Genomic DNA, 24,050 nt, shown 5'->3' with positions numbered 1-24,050 from the left:
AATATAAGAGCAACAATAATAATAATAATAATAATTCATCTGACATCCATTTAGCCCTAAACTTTGAACAATATTTCTTAGTTGGTATGAAAAGCATAGTAGCTTCCAAGATTAAGTCCCTGAAGCTTCCCATTTAGAATTCCCCCATCGGTAACATCATCAGTATCCCACTGTATAGAATTTAAAAATTGTCTGAGACCACCATAGTCAATTTTATGAAAGCAAAAATCCTTCCCTTTACCCTTGATAGTAGCTACATCTTTAAGTAAATCCCACATAATACACTGTGATCACTGTCACCCAGTGGTTCCTTTATCTGCAAATTCTTAATGCATGAATAATCACTGCTGATAATCAGATCAAGGGTATTACTCCCTCTGGTTGCCTCTCAAACATGTTTCTGTAGAAAACAGTCATCGAATAAATCCACTGAAGTCTTGCTAGTATATGTGTGACCAATCCACAAGTTCCAGTCAATATCTGGAAAGGTAAAATCCTCCATTATTAGACATTCAGATTTACTGGCCCACTCTATTCTCTGCAGAATTTTTCATTTTACTCATCAGAGTCATTAGGCCTATAACACACACCCGCTCTCATTTTTCCTTTTCCAGTGCTTATGTCACACCACATTGACTCAACATTGCATTGTCCACCAGTGTCATTTGGATGCACTTTCTAATTAATATCGCCCAAATTTGTGGTTTCCTCCTGCTCTTGAGAAATTATCTGCATGTAAATCTTTATGCAGCATGGTATCCTTTTGGCTGAAGTAGCTAGTAATGATTGTGTGGAGCTGCAAAATCATTATGGCATGATTGTGGACACAGCTTGATTAAACTAAAACTCATAAATAATTCTGTGTTTCTATTCATTTTTCAACCTGTCATTAGAGTAAATTATCACTCTTAAACTTTTAAAAGTGTATACTAAGGAAGTGTTTCATAGATACTTGGATAAAAGCATGTGCAGGTAATTTTTTTTTTTTTTTTTTGAGGCTGATACTGAACAAGCCTGGTTTCTTTGCATCAGCTTACCTCTTTTTAATATTAATCTATTAAATTAAATAAACAGTAACATCATGAAAGTTATGAACTATTGATGTTGCCACACAGAAATTTTTGAAATGTTAATTAACTCGATATACATATTTCTGATATGATACAAACATATCAAAGAAATACCACAGAGTTGGAAGAAAAAAAAAACCTCAGCAGTAGAAATACCACAAAGGTAAAAAAAAAAAAAAAAAAAAAAAAAAAAAAACTGTTTTCAAAGCAACATTCTCTGCACAAAAGATTTTTACTTTTGTAGCACGTTTTGCATCAGTACAAATAATCTCTTTATTTTAAGAGCCAAATACACACACAAACACTTTGCGATATTCCCATCCTGTGAACATGGCGATCAGCCAAAAAGCGTGGTCTGCTTAAGGAAGGGAAACAGCTGTGCATTTCGTTTAATTTGAGTGTTCATCCAAATTTTAATTGTAATTTTAATTTTTTTTTTTATCTTTTTAATTGTGATTTTAATTTTTTTTAATCGTGTTTTTAATCTTTTTAATAGTGATTTTAATTATTTATTATCAGAAGCGGTTTTAATTATTTATTCTGACACAATGTCTTCTCACACTCATGGTCTTGCTGCGGTGGTTTAATGTTTCGTTGGTCGGGTTGGGGTTCTCAGCTTTTGATTCCATTGCAAGTCGAATTTGTTTGTATCTCTATGAGTGAGGGAATTCGCTAATTCATTTTCATCTCATTTTATTCGTTACATTTGGAGAGTGGGAGCGTTTCTCGAAGAAGGCTGAGGTGTAATCTCTTATTTTTTTTTTAATTATTTGATATAATTTTTGGTGATGTTACTAGAACAAAATTTCAGTCATTATGATGAAATGAATCTCCTCCTCCCTCCCAAGAAATTTGTTGTAATTGAATTTTACTGTAACTAATTTTTATGCACCTGAGAACTTTTTTTTTTATACAAATAATAATTAATCATTTGATATACAGGAACTCTCTGACTTATATAATACTCAATTTATGCAAATTCAACTTTACTTAAGTTTTTGCCGGCCAGTGCAAACTTAAAAAATACCTGGAAACGTAGTTTGCATCCCATAGGAATAAATGGAGATATCGTGAAAATATCGTAATTTGAACTTAATAACACATTGTTCATTTTGGTAATTTGTTCCAAGACCTCAGAAGTTGAAATTTTCGCTATTACCATAGGATAAATAACTAAGCTATTTATCTCTCTAAAAGGTCATTTTTATAATGGAAATTGCGCTATTCTTTCATCGTTATCGTATGTTCCGTTATAAGAATCAATTTTGAATGCCTTTGTGATATTTTTCTAAAACACATTTCTGGAGGTCATTACCACAAAACAATAAAAACAATTTGCACTTTCCGGTTTATTGGGCTTTTCTGTTAGTGCAATCAATTATAAATGGGTAGTAAACTTGAGCTTATTGCATTTGCAATAATTGTGATAACTGTAATTGTGTGGGTTTTTACGTTATTATGGTAAAATGTGTACCCCCTTCACTGAAATCTTCAATCATATAAAAAACATAAATAAATTTTCAGAATCTTTTCTTCATTCCTATTTACTTATTACAATTATGAAGGGAAAGTGACCAACGGAAAGTGCAAGTGGTGGCAGTGCTAGGAAACGGAACAAAATTGATTTAGAAATGAAGATGAAAATGATTAAGAAGTACGAAGCAGGACAAAGTTTGTCATCTATTGCATGGACTTAGGTCTCGCTTTTTCAACAGTGAATACTATTTTAAGGGACAGTATAAAAGAACATGTTCAAGGATCAACGTATTTCACACCGGGCCAGTCCGCCCCAACAGTGATCACAAAACAGCATTCAGGTGTTATATCAAAGATGGAAAAGCTATTAATAATATGGATGGAAAATCAGATTCAGAAGAAAGTGCCCTGAATCTAATGGCCATTCAAGCAAGAAGTATTTATGAAAATAACAATAAGGATGGCAAACCCCAAGCCAAGTTCATAGCAAGCAACAGGTGGTTTAATAGGTTCAAGAATCGCATTGGTTTCGAAAACATTAAAGTATGCAGCGAAGTCACCAGTACCGATTCTGCAGCTGCAGAGAAATTTTGTGATGCGTTGGAAAATACCCCTTCTAAATCTCCACAGGCCTCAACTTCTGCAGCAGTGTGCGTATCAGCTGGAGAATTAATTCTGGTAATGATGCTTGAAAGGTCAAACTTGCTGATGTTATGCCTGTCTCCTCTCTCTTTTTGTAATTTTTCCTGCACATGAGATAAAAAAATTGAATAATTCTATTTACATGTTCGTCGAACATTTCTTTTTTGCTTCTCTCAAATTCAGCGCACATAGTTGCGAGTGCAGAATTCCCTAAATGTTTATTTAGGGAAATTCCGACTTATGTAGCATTCCCTTACGTAAGTCGGGGAGTTCCTGTAATTTTTGGTGATGTTTACTAGAACAAAATTTTCAGTTATTATGATGAAATGAATCTCCCCCTCCTTCCCAAGAAATTTGTTGTAATTGAATTTTACTGTAATTAATTTTTATGCACCTCAAATAGTGGGTTTTATTTTAGACTTGTTTTATTCAATCATATATTATTTATCATTTATCGATCCATTATTAATGTGTGCTAAGCTTCATTCCAAATATATTATTAACAAATAAACATACATTAAATATGAATAATAATAATTTGTGTTTGTTTTTAAATTAATTAAGGTATGTGGTGGAGAATGTCCATATATAAGTCCTCAAAATTTAAGGAGGAGGCATATTTTTGCCAGAGATAAAGCAATTCAATTTTTTCGAAGTGTTAAGAAGATGGGAGGAATAAGTTTCTCTGCTATGTACATAGCACAGCTTGAAGAGGTAAGTTGATTGCTTTATTTTTAGAGTACTAGGCATTGCTTTATTTATAAAGTACTAGGCATTGCTGGTTTTTATTAATGATTTATTGCGGTAGTCATTTTTCTTTTTTTATCACAGATCAGTGTGTGGCTTTTACAAAATATGCTGGGTTAGTTCAAACAAATTTGAACAAAAATTAAAAAAACAGATATTTATACAAATTACACCACTCTGCATGGTTTCTGATATTTGTAAAGTAATTGCTGTTTTTAACTCAGTTTTTCAGCTTTTTAAATTTCAAATATTTTAATTGTTTTTTTCTATCACTGTTTTTCACAAATCACTTGAGTTTATGTCGTGTTGTATTATTGAATGTATTAAATTAGGAGTAAATACTGGAAATTTGTAAACTCTAAAACTTCACATGTTGGCAACACTGCCTTCAGTCATTCGTTTCTGGCCTTGTGAGCTCCATGCAGTAGTGTTTATCAGTGTGAGCTCAGTTTATTTTTGAGGTTATCATGTCAGACGTGTGCTGAAAAGAGTAAAATGCTTTCACGCCAGTGTTTGAACAGCCTGAAGTTATTTTGTTATATTTGTGGAAGTTATATAGTCCTCGAGGATGCCTCTGTAGCCAGGTGGGCAGGAGCAGCAGTGCATAGCACATGCTTCTTGATTAGACCGGGGTTCAAGCCCGTGACCACCAAATACGGAGGATGCGGAAAGGTCAGGGAATGATCACCGCATATTCTCGTAGCAATATGGCCTTGGTTGCTAATGCTCCTAAAAACCAAATAACAAAATAGTCTTCAAGCAAAGACAAGATATTACAGAATTTGTAAAAAATGTGTATTGTGCCACACCTAAAGAAAGACATCGAGCTTCTTGAAAGGGTGCAAAGACGGGTAACTCACCTGGTGAGATCAGCAAAAGGGCGTCCTTATGAAGAAAGACTTCGAATATGTGGGTTGCAGAGTTTAGAAACTAGACACCTTAGAGGAGATTTGATTGAGGTGTTTAAGGCTCTGAGAGGCATCAGTAAAATGAATGAGGACGAAATTTTCAAGATTATAAATGATGCTAGAACTAGGGACATAAATTCAAGTTACGGGGGGGGGGGGAATGTTTAGATTGGACTGCAGGAAGTTTTATTTTAGCCAGTGAGTTATAAATTACTGGAATAAGTTGCCTTCATGGGTGGTAGAGGCCGACAGTTTGGGGAAATTCAAAGGTCATCTGGATAGTACTTTCGGGTAAGGGAAGTGCATAGGATGATAGGTTTAATTTCCTTTTTTTATTATTAATTATTATTATTTATTTTATTATTTTTTTTTTTGGCTGGTGCAGCGTAAGCCATAGGCTTTCTTGCACCATGTGGCCATTACTAATACTAAATACTTATTTTGGAGTGAAACTGGTGATCAAGATAAACAATGGGATCCACATTAAGTTTGGTGAACCTGTGTTGAAGCACTCAGATTGTAGCCATGCCATGCCATTTTCAATTCCCTTGATTTGGTAGGAGCCTACAAACCACTGTAATGACTTAGTTTTGTTTAATTAATGTAGAGGGATACAATGCAAAGAGTAAGAAAAGAATTGCGTATCCTAATATTCCATCTGCTGTTAGACCAATCCCACATCGAGACAACCTGTTGATTCCATGCCCTCCACTTATATTAGAGAATGTAGCAGCAGAGAATGTTGAAAGTGATACTTCTGAAGATGAAACTGAAGTCTACATGCCTGAAGATATTGAGTCCAGCCCTCAAGTGTTTTCACAGCATGAACTCAATGATCTGGTAAGAGATTTAAATTTACCAAAGGAATCTGCAAGAACTTCTTGGTTCTAGACAAGTCAAAAAATTTTCTAGCACATGGGATGTTTTTCTCGTGGTACAGACACAGAGAACAAGAAGTGGTTGCCTACTTTTCTTAGAACTATTCGAGTTTTTGACAGTAATATAAATGACTTAATGAACTATTGAGGAATTAGTTACAATTGAACATGTTAGAGACTTTTTATTGACTCATCAAAGAAAAGCCTCAAAGGTCTGTTGCTCCACAAGAGAAATAAATATTGGTAAATTCAAATAGCTCACTCTGTGCATTTGAAAGAAACATATGAGAAGAACTTGAAGTTGTTGACAGATATTAAGTGCCGACCGGGCTAGCCGTGTGGGTAAAGCAACTGCCTGGCAACCCAAAGGTTGCGGGTTCAAATCCCGTCTTGGGCTTGGATCAGAGTACTGCAAAAACCTTGGGAGGTGCATTATGGCCACAGAAGCCGATGCACCAATAACTACCAAAAAAAAAGATATGAAGTATGAAGAACATGGTATGTGCTGACTTTATAAAGTGATAGGCATGTTACTTGGACAGCAATTTGGCTAGACAAAAATGCCTTGCTTTTTGCATAAGTGGAACAATCAGGCAAGGAGTAAGCACTGGAATGGCAAGGTCTGGCCAAAGATGGGCAGTTTGTTGCCTGAATCAAAGAACATAGTTCATGAACCACTGGTTGACACCAAAACTGTCCTCCTTCCACTCTTGCACATCAAACTGGGTTTGATGAAACAGTTTGTACAAATACAAACAGTTTTTACAAACAGTTTGTAAAAAAACTACTTTTGTACCAAATTCCTTACCCAAGAGGAGCTAAAACAAAGTATTTTTGTTGGACCTCAAATTTGCAAACTGATGAGGGGGCAGAAATTTGGAGGAAACTATGAATAAAAAAGAAAAACAGGCATGGATTAGCTGCAGGTCTGTTGTTGAGAGCTTTGTAAGGGAAAAAATGGATTCAGACTACAAGAATATATTTGAAAATATGTTGGAAATCTTCAAAAAGCTGGGCTGCAACTTGAGTGTCAAAGTACATTTTGTACACTCCCTTGACTGTTTCTCAGAAATTCTAGTAAGTGTTAGTGAAGAACAGGGTGAGAGGTTTAACCAGTATATTAAAGACATGGAGATCAGTACCAGGGAAGGTGGAATGTCAACATGATGGCTGACTGTTACGGGATGCTGAAGAGGGACTGTAAAGTTGAAGGATCTACAAGAAAATCAAAGAGATGAAAATCTTACCAAATGTAGATCAGTTTTTAAAACGAGAGGAGAGTGTTTAGTGGACTTTTTTTTACCACACTGCCCCTTTTAATAGTGTTTTCAATATAAAGTATTTTAATATAAAGTTGAGGAAAAGTAGCATTTTGTTATAATTTCAGTGCACAAATTCTGCCAAAATTAATAAAAATTTGTGAAAAATCAAATTTTCTTTCATGGTTTTTGAAGAAACCTGATGTGGTGGAAACAAACAGAAGTAATTTTTTAAATCAGCATTAGAAAATCATTTAGAAACACCCTTTTCTGAGAAAACATCAGTGAATGCAGATTTCAAAATGTTGCTGCTCTTGTTCGGTTTTTAGGAGCATTAGCAACTAAGGCCATATTGCTCCGGGGATATGCAGTGGTCATTTCCTGACCTTTCCGCATTCTCCGTATTTGGTGGTCACGGGCTCAAACTCCGGTCTAATCAAGAAGCATGTGCTACACACTGCTGCTCCTGCCCACCTGGCTACTGAGGCGCCCCATTTCAAAATGTAGTGTTATGTTTGTTTATTTTTTATTATGATTACTTAACAGATGTTTATTTAATGTAGAACAGATATATAAAACTGATATAATATGCAAAATGGCTAAGAGGGGCTTCATTTCTCTGAATTGTAGCATCTGGAAGACTGGGCACCTGTGAGGTGATCTGTTTGAGGCATTTAAGGCTTTGAATAGCTTGAGCAAACTCAGTGCTAATGGGATTCTTCCTTTGCTCGGACTATGCACATGAGGAGGCATAAATTCAAATTGAGGAAGGATGAATGCAGAATAGACATGTGGAAGTTTGGCTTCAGCCAATGGGTGGTTGATTTCTGGAACAGGCTTCCATCCGTTGTTGTGGAAGTGGATATTTTTTTGAATAGATTCAAGGAAGAACTAGACAAACTAGTGATGGATAGGTAAAATGGGTTTTTTGGCCAATTCTGTATAAGCTCGCATTCTTGCATCGTTTTCCACTATTAATGCTAATCCCTTTCATTAAAAAAAAGTTACTTCTTCAGAGTTAGCCTCAATACTAAAGGTTAATTACAAGATGCTAAATAATCCACTTTCTGTGTTTATGTTACTTTAATGGAGGAGGAGATACTGTAATACTATAATAATACATTAATTATTAATAACAACATTAATATAATAATACTTTGATTTAATAAGTTATGATTAACTACAAGTGCAGGGAAGCCAGAAGCTTAAAGGACAGTAGTCCATCTGCTGTCTACCTGCAGCTCTTTTAGCACAGCGCTCTGAACATTCTGACTTCTTGCCCGTCTACACAGATGGCTCTAGGTCAGAAGTGTCTGTCGGATCTGCAGCTGTTTTCCCAGACATCATGGTATCTGAGCAGATCTCCCATGAATGCAATGTGTTCACTGCACATCTACACACAGTTGACCTAGCCTTGGATCGTATACAAACCATCCACCACAAAAAATATATTATATATACTGATTCTCTGAATTCATTGCAGGCTTTATCATCGATGAGGTTCAACCCTCATCCTGTCCTGTCCTGGCCTGGATACAGCAGAAGCTGCACTTTCTTTCACAATCTGAATTTGATGTTCATTTCTGCTGGATCCCAGGCCACATTGGAATCTCAGGAAATGATTTGGCAGACTCTGCAGCCAAATCAGCAAACTTCTTCAACTCTTGCTTGTTAGTCCCTTATACAGACTACAGGCAAGTAATTCAAAAGAAACTTGTGTCCCAATGGCAACACTCATGGCATGGACAGGCTGCAAACAAGTTATATGAGATTAAACCTGTAATTGAACATTGGCAGTCTAGTCTCCACAGGAACTGAAAAGAGCAGGTTGTTCTCTCTTGGCTCTGCATAGGACATTGTCATTTGACACATTGCTATCTGCTGAGGGCAGACGATCATCCTGTGTGTAGAAATTGTGACACCATTTTAACAGTCTGTCCATGTTTTTATAATGATCGTCATTTATGTTTTAGCCATCTGTGTGAGCCTTATACACTCAGACAGATTTTATCAGACAATGACAACATGTCAGCTATATTTAAGTTTTTACAACTTTTAGCTATATTTAAGTTTTTACAACTTATTAGCTTCCGTAGCCGAGTGGGCAAGAGCGGGAGTGCAGTAGCACACGCTCTTTGAGTAGACCGGGGTTCAAGCCCCTGACTGCTGAATACGGTCGATCTGCCAACCCGCACTGGACCAGCGTGGCAGATTATGGTCCATTTCCCTCAGCATGAATTGTTGAGGAGGCTTCCATCCTGCAGTGGGTTGATAATGGCTGCACTTTACTTTTTACTTTTTTTTAGCTATATTTAAGTTTTTACAACTTATTAGCTATATTTAAAGTTTTTACAACTTATTAGCTATATTTAAGTTTTTACAACTTATTAATCTAAATAACTTTATCTAGAATGTTTTTATATTTTTATGCTTTATAAACTTTTTATATCATATACTCTTTCACAATAATATATAAACAATTATAATATTATACTTTTATATTTTACACCTTTTTGACTTGGTGCATTATAGCCTTAGATGCTAATGCACCATAAAATCATAAAACAACCAACCAACCAGCCAGAAGCTTTTGCTGCACCAACCAGCCAAAAACACACTACCTGTCCGAGTTTCCCCCCACCCATCGGTACCAATATGGCAGGTCTTTTCATTTTCTCAAGCCATCATCCTCAGCTGCCCATAGAGGTAACTTATTCCAATTTTTAGCAATAATTGACTAAAGGGAAACCTTGAATAATGCAGTCTGTAATTCTTCTCTTGTGGTTTAAACTTGCATCCCTACTTCTAGCATAACTTAATACCATTAACACTTTGCCTTTATATATTTTACCATCCTCTGCCAGAGAATTATAAACAGTCATATCCACCTATAAGATATCCAATTACAAAGGTCTGCAGCCCACCCATTTAAAATTTCTTTCTTTCTGATCCATCTTACTGATCTCACTAGGACACTGCTATCTCTTAAGAACCTTTTTTAAGACACGTATTTTTTGGTAGGGCCATTATATCTGGAGAAAGCATTCCAAGTGCATTCTCTTATACTTGCTTTTTTTTAAATTTATTTATTTTATTTTATTTTTTTATGAAAACCTTAAACACAAAAAGCATCAAAACCTATAGGACTTAGTACCGTGCATGTTTTGAAGGAGATGGGTGTGGAAGGCAGCCGAAGTTGACAGCTCGGGGAAGTGCACAGGTTACTTATTCTTGTAATTAAAATTTTGCTGAAGAAATAAAAATTTCCACTTAGATGATTTATAGAGCTTCTTAATGTACCGTTATGTAATCAACTTAATAATAATAATAGCAATTATTCAATTAGTCAATTAAGCTCTTATTGCTATTATTATTATTAATGAAAATTTCCATTAATCCAGATGATCCCTGTAATTTGAATTTTAAAGCCTGTGGCCTTGAAACTTTATTATGATTGTGTCTTTGTCCCTATTTCCTATGGTGCTAGAGCAAGGGGATATAGGGCTTCATTTGGTGCAATAAGAAGGTATCTTTTGTAGGCACAGCGATTCTTTTTACTTATAATTTCGCATTATGAGGTAACCTATTAGTACCCATGATATTCTTGGAAGCTTGGCATACCTGATAATGTTGGGGAATACATGGTGGATTTGACTATGAGTATTAAAGTTGATGACAGGAGAATTCGTGAGGCAGTTGTTAGAAGTTGGCAGAATGACTGGGATAGCTTGACATAGGGTTGGGTGACTCATGATTACTTCCCAGATAGTAAAGATAGTAATCTTGACATTCAGATAGTAATCTTAACTGCTGTTAAATTTAACCAGCTGTTAAATCGAGTGTTGAGTCAACACTCAACATAACAACAGCTATTTTTACATACCCACACAACACAATATTGCAGGCTTTGGCTGTTTGTACAGTGGATTCAGTGACTGTGAGGAAAAACCCTGGTTACCACAATACAGTGCATAATACATATTTAAACATTTTAATTTGAATTTCTGTTCCATAATTCTGGAATCATTTCTAACAGTGAGAATTTTTCCCTCATTAATTTTCCTTTTTCCTCTCATATCCTTATAGATCTGAGCTAGAGCCATTGTAAGATGCTTAGCTACCAGGCTCTGTGGTCCACATGTTCGATTTCTTTCTCATTATAACTACCCTTTTGCTGATCACCCCAGGTGCATTGTCCATGTTTGGACCCTTCAAAGAAGCTCAATTTCTTTTTTTTTTTTTTTTTGTCTCCTTTTTTTTAGATTGCAAATAAAGATTGCATATTGCACTGATTTTATTTAGTGTGAGATGAACAATTTTGAAACTACCTTCCCATTAGCATTTATCATTTCTTAAAAATTCTAAATGCAAATGGTAAGCATTTAATATTTTAGCATTTCTTAGAACCCCAGGGGCTCATATCTGGTGAGTATGGGCTTGGCACACCCAGGGTCCTGAGCTGGATATCATCATTCTTCTCTTTCTTGGTGATTCCCTTCTACTTCTCTCTTTCTCTGGGTAATTCAGATTTTTTTTTTTTTTTTTTTTGTCTAGTGCAGCATAAGCCTCAGGCTTCCTTGCACCATATGGTTAATAATAATAATAAATGCTAAAATATTAATATTAGTAGTGGCAAATGATGCAAGAAAGGAAGGAAACCTATACAGCATCAGCCAAAAAAAAAAAAAAAAAGTTCCCATTTATTCAAACTATCTACTTTCAAAATGACAGATAGAAGTATGTTCCAACAATCAACAACCCCATGCTGACTGAAGGCGAACTTCTGCATATCTATTCTGCAACTATCCTTCCTTAGTTTGAATTTATGCCCCTTCATATGCATAGTCTGATCCGGTCAGCAGTAAGCTTGTGCAATCATTTCAAAGCATTAAAATTGGATCACCTCACAGGTATAGACTCCAAACTCTGCAAATTGAAGAAATGAAGCCTTTATTGGTTTGTTCCTGCTCACCAATCTCATTGCCTTTCTCTGCACCAGTTCCAGCAGCTCTGCATCCTTCCAAAAATGAGATCTATAGACCAGTATGCAGTGCTCAAGAAGATGGGGCTTGACTGTTGCCATCTACAATGGGATAATCACCTCCTTATCCTTGCTAGCAAAATTCCTGTATATTATTGACAAAACCCCATTGGCAATGGTCAGGCCCCATCTTGAGCACTGCATACTGGTCTATAGGTCTCATTTTTGGAAGGATGCAGAGATGCTAGAACTGATGCAGAGAAAGGCAATGAGATTGGTGAGCAAGAATAAACTGGCTGCCTGTATGCACTGCTCAGAAAATGTAAAGATTTTCATATCTGACTGCACAATTATGCCCATGTCTTGTTTATTTATATTTTTATTTATTTATTTTTATTACTAGTAACTTGTAACTACACTACAAGATACTAGTTATGGGATACAATATTCACTCCAAATCACCAGTACAAAGGCTTTACTAATATTAAGTCATAACTTACAAAATCTGAATTTAAAAATAAGCTAACAAACATGACTAGGATTAAAACTATTAAAACTATTTATTAAACTCAATTTAATATGGTAGTTAAGTAAAAAGGAGGCAAAATTTTTCAGTAAACTTGTATGTTTCCAAAAGCTAAAAATTCAACAACTGCACAGTTTATACCCTTGAGCCAGATTGTTTATTTATTTTGCTAAAAATGTAGTGAGAAAAATAGCAATTTTTTTATAAAATATTGTTTCTTTCCTCTGCATTTCAATGAAGTCTTCTTGAAGATATAACCCTGTTTTCCTTTTTATTTTAGTGTTTATTTTATAACTGTTTAAATGTCTAAAGAATGGGCAGACAAGGAGTAACTTGTATCTACTAGTAACACTTGTAGTGTAGTTACAAGTTACTAGTAATTCATAAGTAATTCAAATGAAATTGGCAACTGATCCAAGAAGAGCTGGATATTTTAAAGCATGGGATTATTCCTTGAGTGATTGTTAGATGTGATCAAGAATGCAACCAGCCATGACCAGTCTCTGGCTGAAGGGTAGAAGAAAGGTGAAGTTTTTTTATTGGTTTGAATGGAAAAATTAAACTCTCCTGGCTACAAACTTTGGGAGACTTTGTTAGAGGTGGCAGTAAATCCATGCAAAGAACCAAAGTCTTGAGTTATTATTATGGCCCAGTGTAAATAGACCAATCACCTCAAACCTGAATGGTTCCCCTTCATAAGATTGACACAGAAGGCTCTGAAGCTTCTAGATATATTCTGTGCAATTTTGACAATATAGAAACAACAAGGAGATATCTCCTCCTTGTCTGCCCATTCTTTAGACATTTAAACAGTTATAAAATAAACACTAAAATAAAAAGGAAAACAGGGTTATATCTTCAAGAAGACTTCATTAAAATACTATCATCATCATCATCAGCCATTTTCAATCCACTGCAGGATGAAGGCCTCTCCAGCAACTTTCCAGTTCCTTCTGTTTTGAGCTCACAGGCTAATTCAAATTAAAGACATACATGGAAAATTGTAAAGTTTTTTTTTTTTTTTTTTTTGTCTGTGTTCCAAGCTATTCTACATTGAAATAAAATAGAATTCAGTAAGAACTTAATCAAAAACCATCATAAATACTGACATCCACCCAGTGGTGAGCTGTGAATATTTTAATAATGGGCCCGCAGTTTTTTCCACTTTCTACCGAGTAAATTTGATCGTCCACGGAAAATGACATCATTCTCGGCTTCCACTAGAGGCGCTTCCCATTCTCACACTACTATAGTGTGATTAGAGCACGACACATTTTTCATGACCAGTATGATATCTTGAGTCAGGGACAGATTTAGAGGGGTGGACAGATGCGGCGGCTTATTATCCCTTAACAATGCATATAAGCATTACCATTAGCATTAGTAGAGGCATACGATGCAAGAAAGCAAGCTTATGCAGCATCAGCCAAAAAAAAAAAAATAACCACTCCCATTCCCCCTCTTAAACTACCTAGAAACCTTCCGTCAGTGTCAATCCACTGGTGATATTCTGGCTTATGTTACCCATTTATGGACTAATTAAATGGAAAGGTTCGGTGAAACACATGTAGTTGCTCTTGACATCTCAAAGTCTTTTGATCGTGTTTGGCATAATGGTCTTCTAAACAAGCTTTCATCTTATGGTTTGCCAACTGTTTTTAGTAATTGGTTATCCAGTTTTCTCTCCGATCGCTCACTGAGAGTGATGGTAGATGGCTCTCTGTCTTCTAACTTCTCCACTAATGCCGGTGTCCCCCAAGGTTCAGTTCTTTCCCCCACTCTTTTCCTCTTGTATATTAATGACTTTCTTCCATTGACTGGAAATCCTATCCATAGTTTTGCCGATCATAGCACATTGCATTCCACTTTCCATTTTGAGAAACCTTGCCCTGCTCAATCAGTTTCAACTTCTCGAAAATCTGCTACCAATTCCTTAAATGCCGATCTTCAGGTAATTCTCCAGTGGGGCAAAGACAACTTAGTTGATTTCAACCCTTCTAAAACTGAGTCTTGTCTTATATCTCGCAAAAAGGATTCTTCTGCTCCTATGCTTATCTTTAGTGACACTCTGATTTCTAAGCAAAATGATATATCTCTTTTGGGGATTACCCTGACTTCTAATCTCTCTTGGCACAAGCACATTACAAATATTGCTTCCTCTGCATCTAAAAAACTTGGTTTTCTCTTTCGCTCTCGCCGTTACTTTTCTTCCAAACAGCTGCTCACTCTGTATAAATCACAAATCCACCCTACCATGGAATATTGTTCCCACATCTGGGGTGGTGCCCCCAAAACCTCTCTTATGCTTCTTGATTCCATTCAGAAGAGGGCAGTTAGGTTAATTAATGATTCATCTCTAACAGAGTCTCTCTGCTCACTGTCTTATAGATGTACTGTTTCTGCTGCATGCCTCTTCTACAGATACTTCCATGGGCACTGTTCTTCTGAATTGGCTTCTATAATTCCCGCTCTCTCTTTCAAAATAGTCTGAACACGTGCCGCTACCAGCCAACATCCATTTACTGTCCAACTCCAAACTCACAGAACCAACTTTTCATCTTCCTTGTTTATTCATTCAACTGCCGTTTTCTTTAACAACCTTCCTTCATACGTATTTCCTGAAAATTACAGTCTACAGAAGTTCAAGTCCAATGTCAACAAATATCTTCTTTCGTCTTCTCAACCTCCAACCCATGCACGGTACTACGTACTATAGTTCCAATACCTCTGGTGTTTGGGGTTTACATAAAAAAAAAATAATAATAAAATAAATCCATTGTATCTTGTCTTCCAGAAATTTTGAAAATCTGTGGATGATTAATAAAATAGCTCTTATTTGGTAATCGATATACAGGTGACCCCCACTTAACTTAACGCTGATAATTCGTTCCGTAAAAACAGAGCGCTAAGTTAATCTGTGCAAAGCGAGCGCCACATTCCCATAAGGTAACATGTATTTGTGAGTTTCTGTCGGTGCCATAGGATATTTTCTAATCAATAATAAACGGTAGTGAAAAGATGTACAAATGTCGGTCAAAATATTTAATATTCAAATATTTGTACATATAATATATTCTGCATTACATACGTATATAATTATGTGGTAACTACTCACGTATAAAAATTAAACTTAAAATTCCAATTAAAATCATGAATTTAATTGATCTAAATTGATTTTAATTGATTTAATTCAATTGGTGAATTTAATCATGAAAAATGTGTCGATTTTGGGTTGAACTTTGGGGGGGCCTGCTGTATACAAATCAAAATACTTAAAAGAAACGTGAAGGACGTTTCGCATAAACCACCTACTGTGTGTGCTCGGCACGCGTGCAGCTTTTTTATTTGTCTTTTTTTTAACAACTAGGGAAATATAATGGAAACATTTTTTTCATGATAAAATTTGAATATTGCGAATAAAAAATAACATGAAATATTTCCCATATCACAAATAACATAAAAACTAGCACAAAACATTCCACAATATAAAAACAAAAATCAGATTTTTGTTTTTATATACAAAACGAAAAACCACAATACAAAAATCACAGATTACATGAAAAAAAATTATTTCACAAATATTCAAGAAAAATTTATTCTAAAAATTGCCAATTTACTTCTTCATTAATATTTGTTGTCGATCTTCTTCTTTGCTCAATGGCTGAGCTGTTATTACGGAGGAATGATTTGATATAAGGATCTGGATCAAGTTGAAGCAGTGGGTTTCCATTTAGATGTAGGGTCATCATAATCTGCAATGTGTTTATTTGTCAACATTATTCATCCACTCAATACTATTCATTACACTGAAAGCTCGCTCAGCTTCAGCACTGCTAATCACAATGGTTTCAAAGATACTTCTGGCTTTCTTAATTGAAAAGGGAATTTCACTCCATTTTAAAGATAAACTGTCTTCGACAAAATCTCTAAAATCATTATTTTTATTTCATATTTTATCAGAAAACTTAAATTTCTTATTCGGTTTTCACCGTCTTGCCACTGAGACGAAAGTTCTTTTACATTCCACGATTTCAGGTAGCATATGTTTCAAATTTCTTTCAGTGTTATCGCTATTTTTTTAATTTAATTTAAAATCACTCTGTTGCATTAATAACTTATCCTTTAAGGATAAAACAATGCATTTAATAACTTGTCATGAGGTAATTTTTTTTTTCTTTCGATTTTTATTCCTTCAAATTCTTTCCACTTCAACATGCTCTCAATTTTAGCTTCATAATTTCCTTCAGAATTTTTCAAATTAGCAATAGCATTGATAGTTCGAATAATTAATTAATCTGCTTTTATCATAGTGATTCTGTAAAGTTTCTGATAGGTCCTGCAGGATGTCGATCATTAGTGCTAAATTGTTAAGAAATTCCAAATTTAAAAGTCGATTTAATAATCCCGAATATTTAACTTCTGATTCAAAATGTTTGCACAAAGTGGGATAATTCCTCCAACCCACAATTGCCATCCGCAAGCTAAAAGCTGCTCATCGTGGCCCGAACACACGACCGATCTTTATAGTTTCCACATCAAATTCTTTAGCAATCATCCTTAATTCGTACTAGTTTTTTGGAGATTGGTGATACAGTTTTTTTTTTTTTTTTTTTTGAATTATTGCCTGTATGCCATTATTTTAGAACATTATTTTATATATTTTAGAACATTTTCTACACAGTGGAAGGCTCGACAAAGTTTCAAAATCTGCCAACATTTCATCTTCGTAAAGTTTATATAATATCTTAGTTGCCTCAATTCCTCCCCCCCCCCTACGTTGCTACTCTCACTAGTTCTTTGAATGCAGTGAAAATGTCAGAATCACACAGATATTCAGCTACTGTGACCATGTAAACATAGACAAGAGAAATTTACTGGAAGGCAAGGATCACTCACTTCTCTGAAAAACATATGCCCATTTGTCGGAGTAAAGGGGAACCACAACACACGTTGACCAGAGGCTATAATCCGTGTCGAGAATCTTCTTAATCCTCATACTGGCTATGGAAAGCATATTGACTTGTGCGACTTCTCGGTATGTGACTGCATAGGATTTAGGGACACCACTAACATTGTGAAACGGTAATCCCTTTCACCCTTAATTCGCACTTTCTAATTATCTAAATTGCCTGAGGGCCAGAGGTGAGAACAAGGCATACAAAGTTGTCTCTCCTAATCCATTCGTTACATGGAAATTTTCTTCGTTCAATGGAAACTATTTTAAATGTAATTACCAAGGGGGAATCAAAAAAATTCACTATAAAGAAGTTCGTTAAACAGAGGTCTGACTGTAATTAAATCAAAAATGAAGCAATTTTAAAATACATAACTGATCGATCGCGCCATGAAAATGCTGGGAATGGGGCCCCGCTCGCCCCACCATAGGGATCTGGCATTGTTTGTTGCCATTTTTTATTTATTTATTATTATTATTTTATTTTATTTTATTTTTTTAGTCAGTGGGTTTGTTTCTTGTTTTGGTGGGCTGTACCCATTTAGAAATGATATTCAAAAGCTCCACACATGGCATTAGCTCACTTTCATGGAACCTTAATTGGTTTGATATTCCTTGAGACAGTGCAGGAGTGCAATGTTGATGGTGGATATCTTGATAGAACCTTTCCTCATTCTCATCACTGAAATAACATAATGCATGAATGAAAACTGTTGCTCATGCATTTCCAGACTGAGTTTCATGTTGGGAAAACTGAAAAACCAGAAATAACATGATAGTGAAGAAATTATAGTATTAGTGAATATTATAGCCAGTTTCATTCATCCTAAGAAATTGACAGTTACTGTTTCAAATATCATTCATGTTTATTTTTCAGAATAATGTGAGGTCACACCAAAGGTACTGATCTGATTTCTACAACTTTTGTGATTTGTGGACTAGAAAATTGGATTCTTTTAGCTTTAATTCACTAACTCTTGGACTTTTCAAATTTTTAACAGTAACTGCACACTTTTGCAAATTTCCCTAACCTGACCTAACATAAACCATTAAGTTTACATTAGATCAGTTTAGGGGAATTTAAAATTTATGCTTACGGTTCATAACATTGCATTTACAGTTTATTATGTAAACTTACTATGGTTAGGTTAGGGAACATGATTAAAGTATTAAACAGGGATAAGATAGTTTTTATTTTTAATTTGCACTTTAAAAGACCCCTGTGCTTATATAGTGGCATAATGCTCTTTAAAAAAGTCAAGTGCTGTTGATGAGCGGTCATGTTTTTTTTTTTTTTTTTAACATCAGGAAAGAGAATATTGCTCATTTCCAACAATATCTACGGCTGCTGCCATACCCGAGTGGTCAAGCACGAGAGTACAGAATTACACATGCTTTGAGCTTCCATGGTTCAATCCCGAGTGACTACTAAATATGGTAATATTCTTGTATCTCTCTTTCTTGTGAATTCCTCTGACTTCATTGTAGTCATCCTGGAGTATAAACAGAAAATTTATTCTTTATTATTATTATCTGGATGTATTATACTAATAATTCTTGCTTTTGCTGATTTAATAAACCTAACCTAACAAAATGAAAGTATTGTGTATAATTATGTTGAGGGGATTGACTAAAATACTGAATGGTGAAATAAGCTTCATTTTCAGCAGTTAGAAGTGTGTACATATGAATAATAATCTGTGAAGAAAACCTAGTATTATCAGCAGTAATAACTCCCCATTTATGATAGTGATGTGCAATTTGAAAATTCCTGTTTGGCAGCTTAATTAAAAAATTGACTAAGCTGCCAACCAAGAATATTCATCCAACTATTTGACTATTTAGACAAAATAAAGAAATACTAAGTATGTTTCTTTAAACAAGAACAATGTAGTTCACTTTGGTAATTTTCATATTCACTGATAGTTATTCATTCACCATTAATGTGCTAAGTAAAATGCATTCAGATTTGTAGCATTAAATAAAATGTCATATATCATAACAGCCAGTAAGATAATGTATGATTAATGGACAGGTGGAACATATGGGTTAGTGCAATTGCACCATTGGACAATTGGAAGTAATAGACAATAAATTGATTTATGTGTGAGCATAAAAGAACATAAGTTAATGTTAACCATTTTAAAGTGATTGATTGACCGAGTTATTCAAGTCAGTGAATATGTAGCTGTATAGCAGGCTGCTAATAGTTTGTAGGCTCTCTCTTAACCTTTGGTAGATTGTCCAACCATACAGACTCAGTTGTAGAGACGTTGATTTTTCTGTTATTACTAATGACCTAGTTCATTAACTTCTAAAATGCCCAAAATCCAAACTACATGCCTAGTACCCTTGACGTTTTCTTCACCAACAACCCATTAGAGTACACAGTTAATGATAATACCTTATATCACAATTTGGTTCTAAGAGGTCTTCTCTAGCAGAGTCTCTTCCTTATGGCCATTCTTAATTGTGTATTTTGTTTCATTTGGCATTAAAACAGTGTCAAATTGGGCAATGTGCATGATTTTTTTTCCAATTTGATTGGCTGGAGTACTGCTTAAATCTCTTGATCCCAGTACTTGCTCAGATTTTGTGATTTGTCCAAACCATAGTTTAGATAAAAGATTCTCATTCATAATAAGCAATAGACACGCTAAAGCAGTTACGAATAAAAATAAAGCACATTACAATTGACTTCCAAAATCTCCATTCTCATTTTTTGCCTGTACTAAAGCTAATAACAGTTATAAATAAGTTATTAATAAATCCAAACTTGATTTGGAAAAGTCCAAATTAGAAAACTTGACCCTTATCCAAATGATAGCTGAACTTTATGGTCTCTTGCTAAAAGCTATTGTCTGCAACTTCTGTCCATCCATACATCCTCCTCTGTTGGATGTATACATATTGATGGTTTTATTGTATCATCATCATCATCTACTGATTCTTCCATTGAGATCTTGGTAAATCTCTTCCTGCAATACCAAATACATTCCATTCAATGCATCCTGTCATTTTCTTAAAGAGAGAGAGAGAGACAGAGACTAGAAGAATCTTTAAAAAATCTCGATCTTAAGCTATTTTTAGGTCCTGATGATGTTTCTCCTTTTTGATTAAAGCCTGTACTCCAAAGTTAACTCTTATTTTGTTATCTTTTACAAACACACTCCTAATAAAAAAAATAAAGACTGACAGTAATTAGCAACATTATTGTTTCCAGTTATTGTCCTAACTGTCTCATGTTCTGCAGCCATAGCCAAGAGAGATTAAAATGTTTATTTTTGTAGCAGCAAATATATACATTATTGATTTTGTATTATGCATGTATGGTAAAATATTTTTCACTTAGCTTATACATTGTAACCATGTTTACTGAGAAATTTAATACCACTTGAAATATTTTGTTTTATTTCAGGATATTGCCACTATGTATGAAAGTTTCTGTAGATTTAATGAAAGCAAAAATATATTTGCTGCAGCTCGTACCCCAGTTACATTGATTATGATAGTAACAGTGTTCTACTGTATGTCCTCTCTTTGTCAAATAATGAATTTTTCCCTTGGTCGCAATTTCTGTTATGCTATTATAAGTGTTGCCATTGTTTCTTTGTTTCTGTGGCTGTATATTAGGTAAGCAAAAATATTTCTATTGGTTTTCCAATACTTTATAATAGTATCTGTATTCTATTTTATAACTTCTAGTCAGATAATGACATTTTTGAATTGAAAGCAGATTTTTCCTGCTGTTATAAACATCTCCATTGTTTAATTTAGTTCAAAATACCAACTAAACAATGGAAATTTTTATGTAAATGACACTCTTCCTTAATATTGTTTTATTATTAAAGGAAATTAAAATGTATTTTATATGAAACATAATCTTTGTTCAAGAATCTTGTATGAAGTATTTTTAAAATTTTTGTACACAGTTCTGTTTTGGATTTAGTATTAGTATTATAATGAATAAATTATGTAAAGGAAGTGGGCTTTTTCTGCATCTTCCAAAAAAATTTCTATCATTCATACCTTTCCCTTTTGCCAAAAAAGTGCCTATCCAATTCCACTTTTAACTTTACTAAACTATCAGCTTCAACCACTGTGGCAGGCTCTCAGTTCCAGTGATCTACAACACGCTGCCAGAAAGATCCAGCCTTCTGTTACTCCCCAAAATTTTGCATTTGTCTCTCCTGATTCTTCTCTCTTTTGCCAGTCAGTGAAAATATACCACCATTGTTCAATTTACTGATTCCTTTTAGGACCTTATATACTTCTATCAGAAGGGTGCCTCCGTGGCCAGGTGGGCAGGAGCAGCAGTGCATAGCACATGCTTCTTGATTAGACCGGGGTTCGACCCCGTCACCACCAAATATGGAGGATGCGGAAAGGTCAGGGAATGACCACCGCATATCCCCAGAGCAATATGGCCTTAGTTGCTAATGCTCCTAAAAACCAAATAACACACACTTCTATCAGAATCTGCTACCCCAGATGTCTAGTTGCCCAGCTAAGAATGGCTTAGAAAGCGCAATGAAGAATGGCTTACAAAGTGCAGTTTACACTTTCTAAGCCATTCTTCATTGTGTACATTGTACCCCAGGGGCTCACATCTGGTGAGTATGGGCTTGGTGCACCTAGGGTCCTGAGCTGGGTATCATCTTTCTTGGTGATTCCCTTCTACTTTTGACTCTCTCTCTCTCTCTCTCTCTCTCTCTCTCTCTCTCTCTCTCTCTCTCTCTCTCTCTCTCTCTCTCAGGGTAACTCAGAAATTTTTTTTTGGCTGGTGAAGAATAAGCCTCAGGCTTCCTTGCACTATATGGCTAGTAATAATGATTAGCACCTCTTACCAATTTGGTTGCCCTTCTGTTTTCTAGAAGTTGTCCCATGTCTTTGGCCCCTCCAGATCTAAACACAACATTCTAAATGATAGTCTAATGATGAAGAGGCAATGACATCCTTTTTCTCTACTTGCAAAGGTGCTCTGGTACTGTTTTTGCCTTTATTACAGTATATGTTTACAGTTGAATCATCCAGTAAGACTACATCCTGTAGAAATAAAGCATTGTGCACTGAAAGATTCAGTCCTGGGGATGTTGGTAGTGTTGGGACAGTCAATCCCCCAGTTCAGTTTTTCACTAGCATCAACTTCTATTCTTATCTTGCTTAACAGTACACACAGTTGTAAATTACAGTTGATGTATTCCCATAAATGGTAAAGAAAGTTCTGCATACAGGTAATGGTGAGTAAAAGGATAAAGACAGTGACTTAAAAGGTTAATTGTCAGTAACAATTTCCTCATCAGGCATAACATCATGTTATGTTTTCTTTTTCCAGTTGAAACTGTAATTTAAGAAAAAGTAAAAGTAAAGATTTAAATACCAAAAATATCAAAATAATTATTACAAAATGATCACAATGTTCTGAATGACCATAGTACAGTGTTTAGGGTCAAGAGGCACCAATGGTTCCCACAACTCTACGATCAGGTCTCTTGTGGAATAGAGTACACTCTAAAGACCAAATAGTGTGAATGAGATGTAGTTTATTTAGTGTAATGAAGAGTTTGTTGTTCAACTGACCTCTTAGCCTAGGGGACCATAGAAACCACCAATCCACAGTTACTGTACCAAGTTTGGGGAGCGATCCAGGTCAATTAGTAGGGATTTGATGCTCTGGCTGGAAGAACCCTGGAGGAAAGCTCTCATCAGAAATTGGAAGAATAGGGGATAGAAGGAGCACCCTTTCAGAGGAACTCACCCTCTATGGGGTGGAAGGACTATTAAGAGCAGAAAAAGTATTTAGAATGGTATGACTCACCAGGCAAAGATTTGAGATAGGATGTGGGGGAGAATGGGCAGTGCCCGTAGTTTAATGATGGGGATTAAAGTTATAGGGCCAGGGTGCCCTGTGTGGGGATTCCAATTGCCAACTTGAGGGGGGGGAATGTATGGAAGCAGCATGGCATCAGCAAGGGCAGTTTGGGGGCTTCATAAATTGGTTACCCCCAACCCAAAGTCATGATCGGGGGCACCTGCTATCCATGAAGTGCAAAAAACAAACACATCAACCAGCTGCATTCCTGTCATGCTTACGTGCACTCAAGGCTATTTTAGATTTTTTTTTTTTTTTGTAAAAATTTTCACGATACACTAAAAATAAAAAAAAAAAGGCAATAGACAACAAAAGTATTCACACCTCCATTTGCCATTTTTCACTCATTTTTTATCAGTAAGTAATCATACAGTGTGCAACCTGTACAGTTGGATAATCACCTCATTATCTGTGTTAGCAAAGTTCCTGTATATCATTGAGGCTTTCATTTCATCGTGGATAATGATGTACCTTGGTGCCTGTGATAAAAATGAACAACCTGAATAAAATCATGTCCCTACAGATCTGCTATGATTTTTTTGCTTCAGACTAAAGTGAAACCTTGGTGCATGTCACTAATTTAGTATCCACTAGATCCCCTATCCATTGGAAACTTAACTAGTAACATTAATATTGGAACTAGTAGTGGCAAATCATGGAAGAAAAAAGAAAAACACTTCCCACATCACCTATCCTTCTTATTCAATAATTTTTATAATTCTTCCTTGAATTTATTC

At 35.3% G+C, this 24,050-nt stretch overlaps 1 protein-coding gene across 1 annotated transcript in view; it reads left to right on the top strand.

The window, feature by feature from the left end:
- The window catches only part of LOC150084619 (atlastin-2-like), a 403,792-nt gene that overhangs the window by 316,855 nt on the left and 62,887 nt on the right, over window positions 1-24,050 (top strand). The window contains exons 12-13 of the mRNA XM_090375357.1: window positions 3,753-3,902; window positions 20,860-21,074. Of these exons, the coding sequence (XP_090231483.1) occupies window positions 3,753-3,902; window positions 20,860-21,074 (365 nt within the window). The remainder of the gene's footprint in view (window positions 1-3,752; window positions 3,903-20,859; window positions 21,075-24,050) is intronic.

The sequence above is a fragment of the Mastigoproctus giganteus genome, chromosome 6 (genome assembly GCF_048544385.1).
Source record: "Mastigoproctus giganteus isolate SK-2022 chromosome 6, ASM4854438v1, whole genome shotgun sequence".
NCBI classification, from domain to species: Eukaryota; Metazoa; Arthropoda; class Arachnida; order Uropygi; family Thelyphonidae; genus Mastigoproctus; species Mastigoproctus giganteus.
Note: the sequence above shows the minus strand (reverse complement) of the source record. Positions and strands in the feature narration are given on the sequence as shown.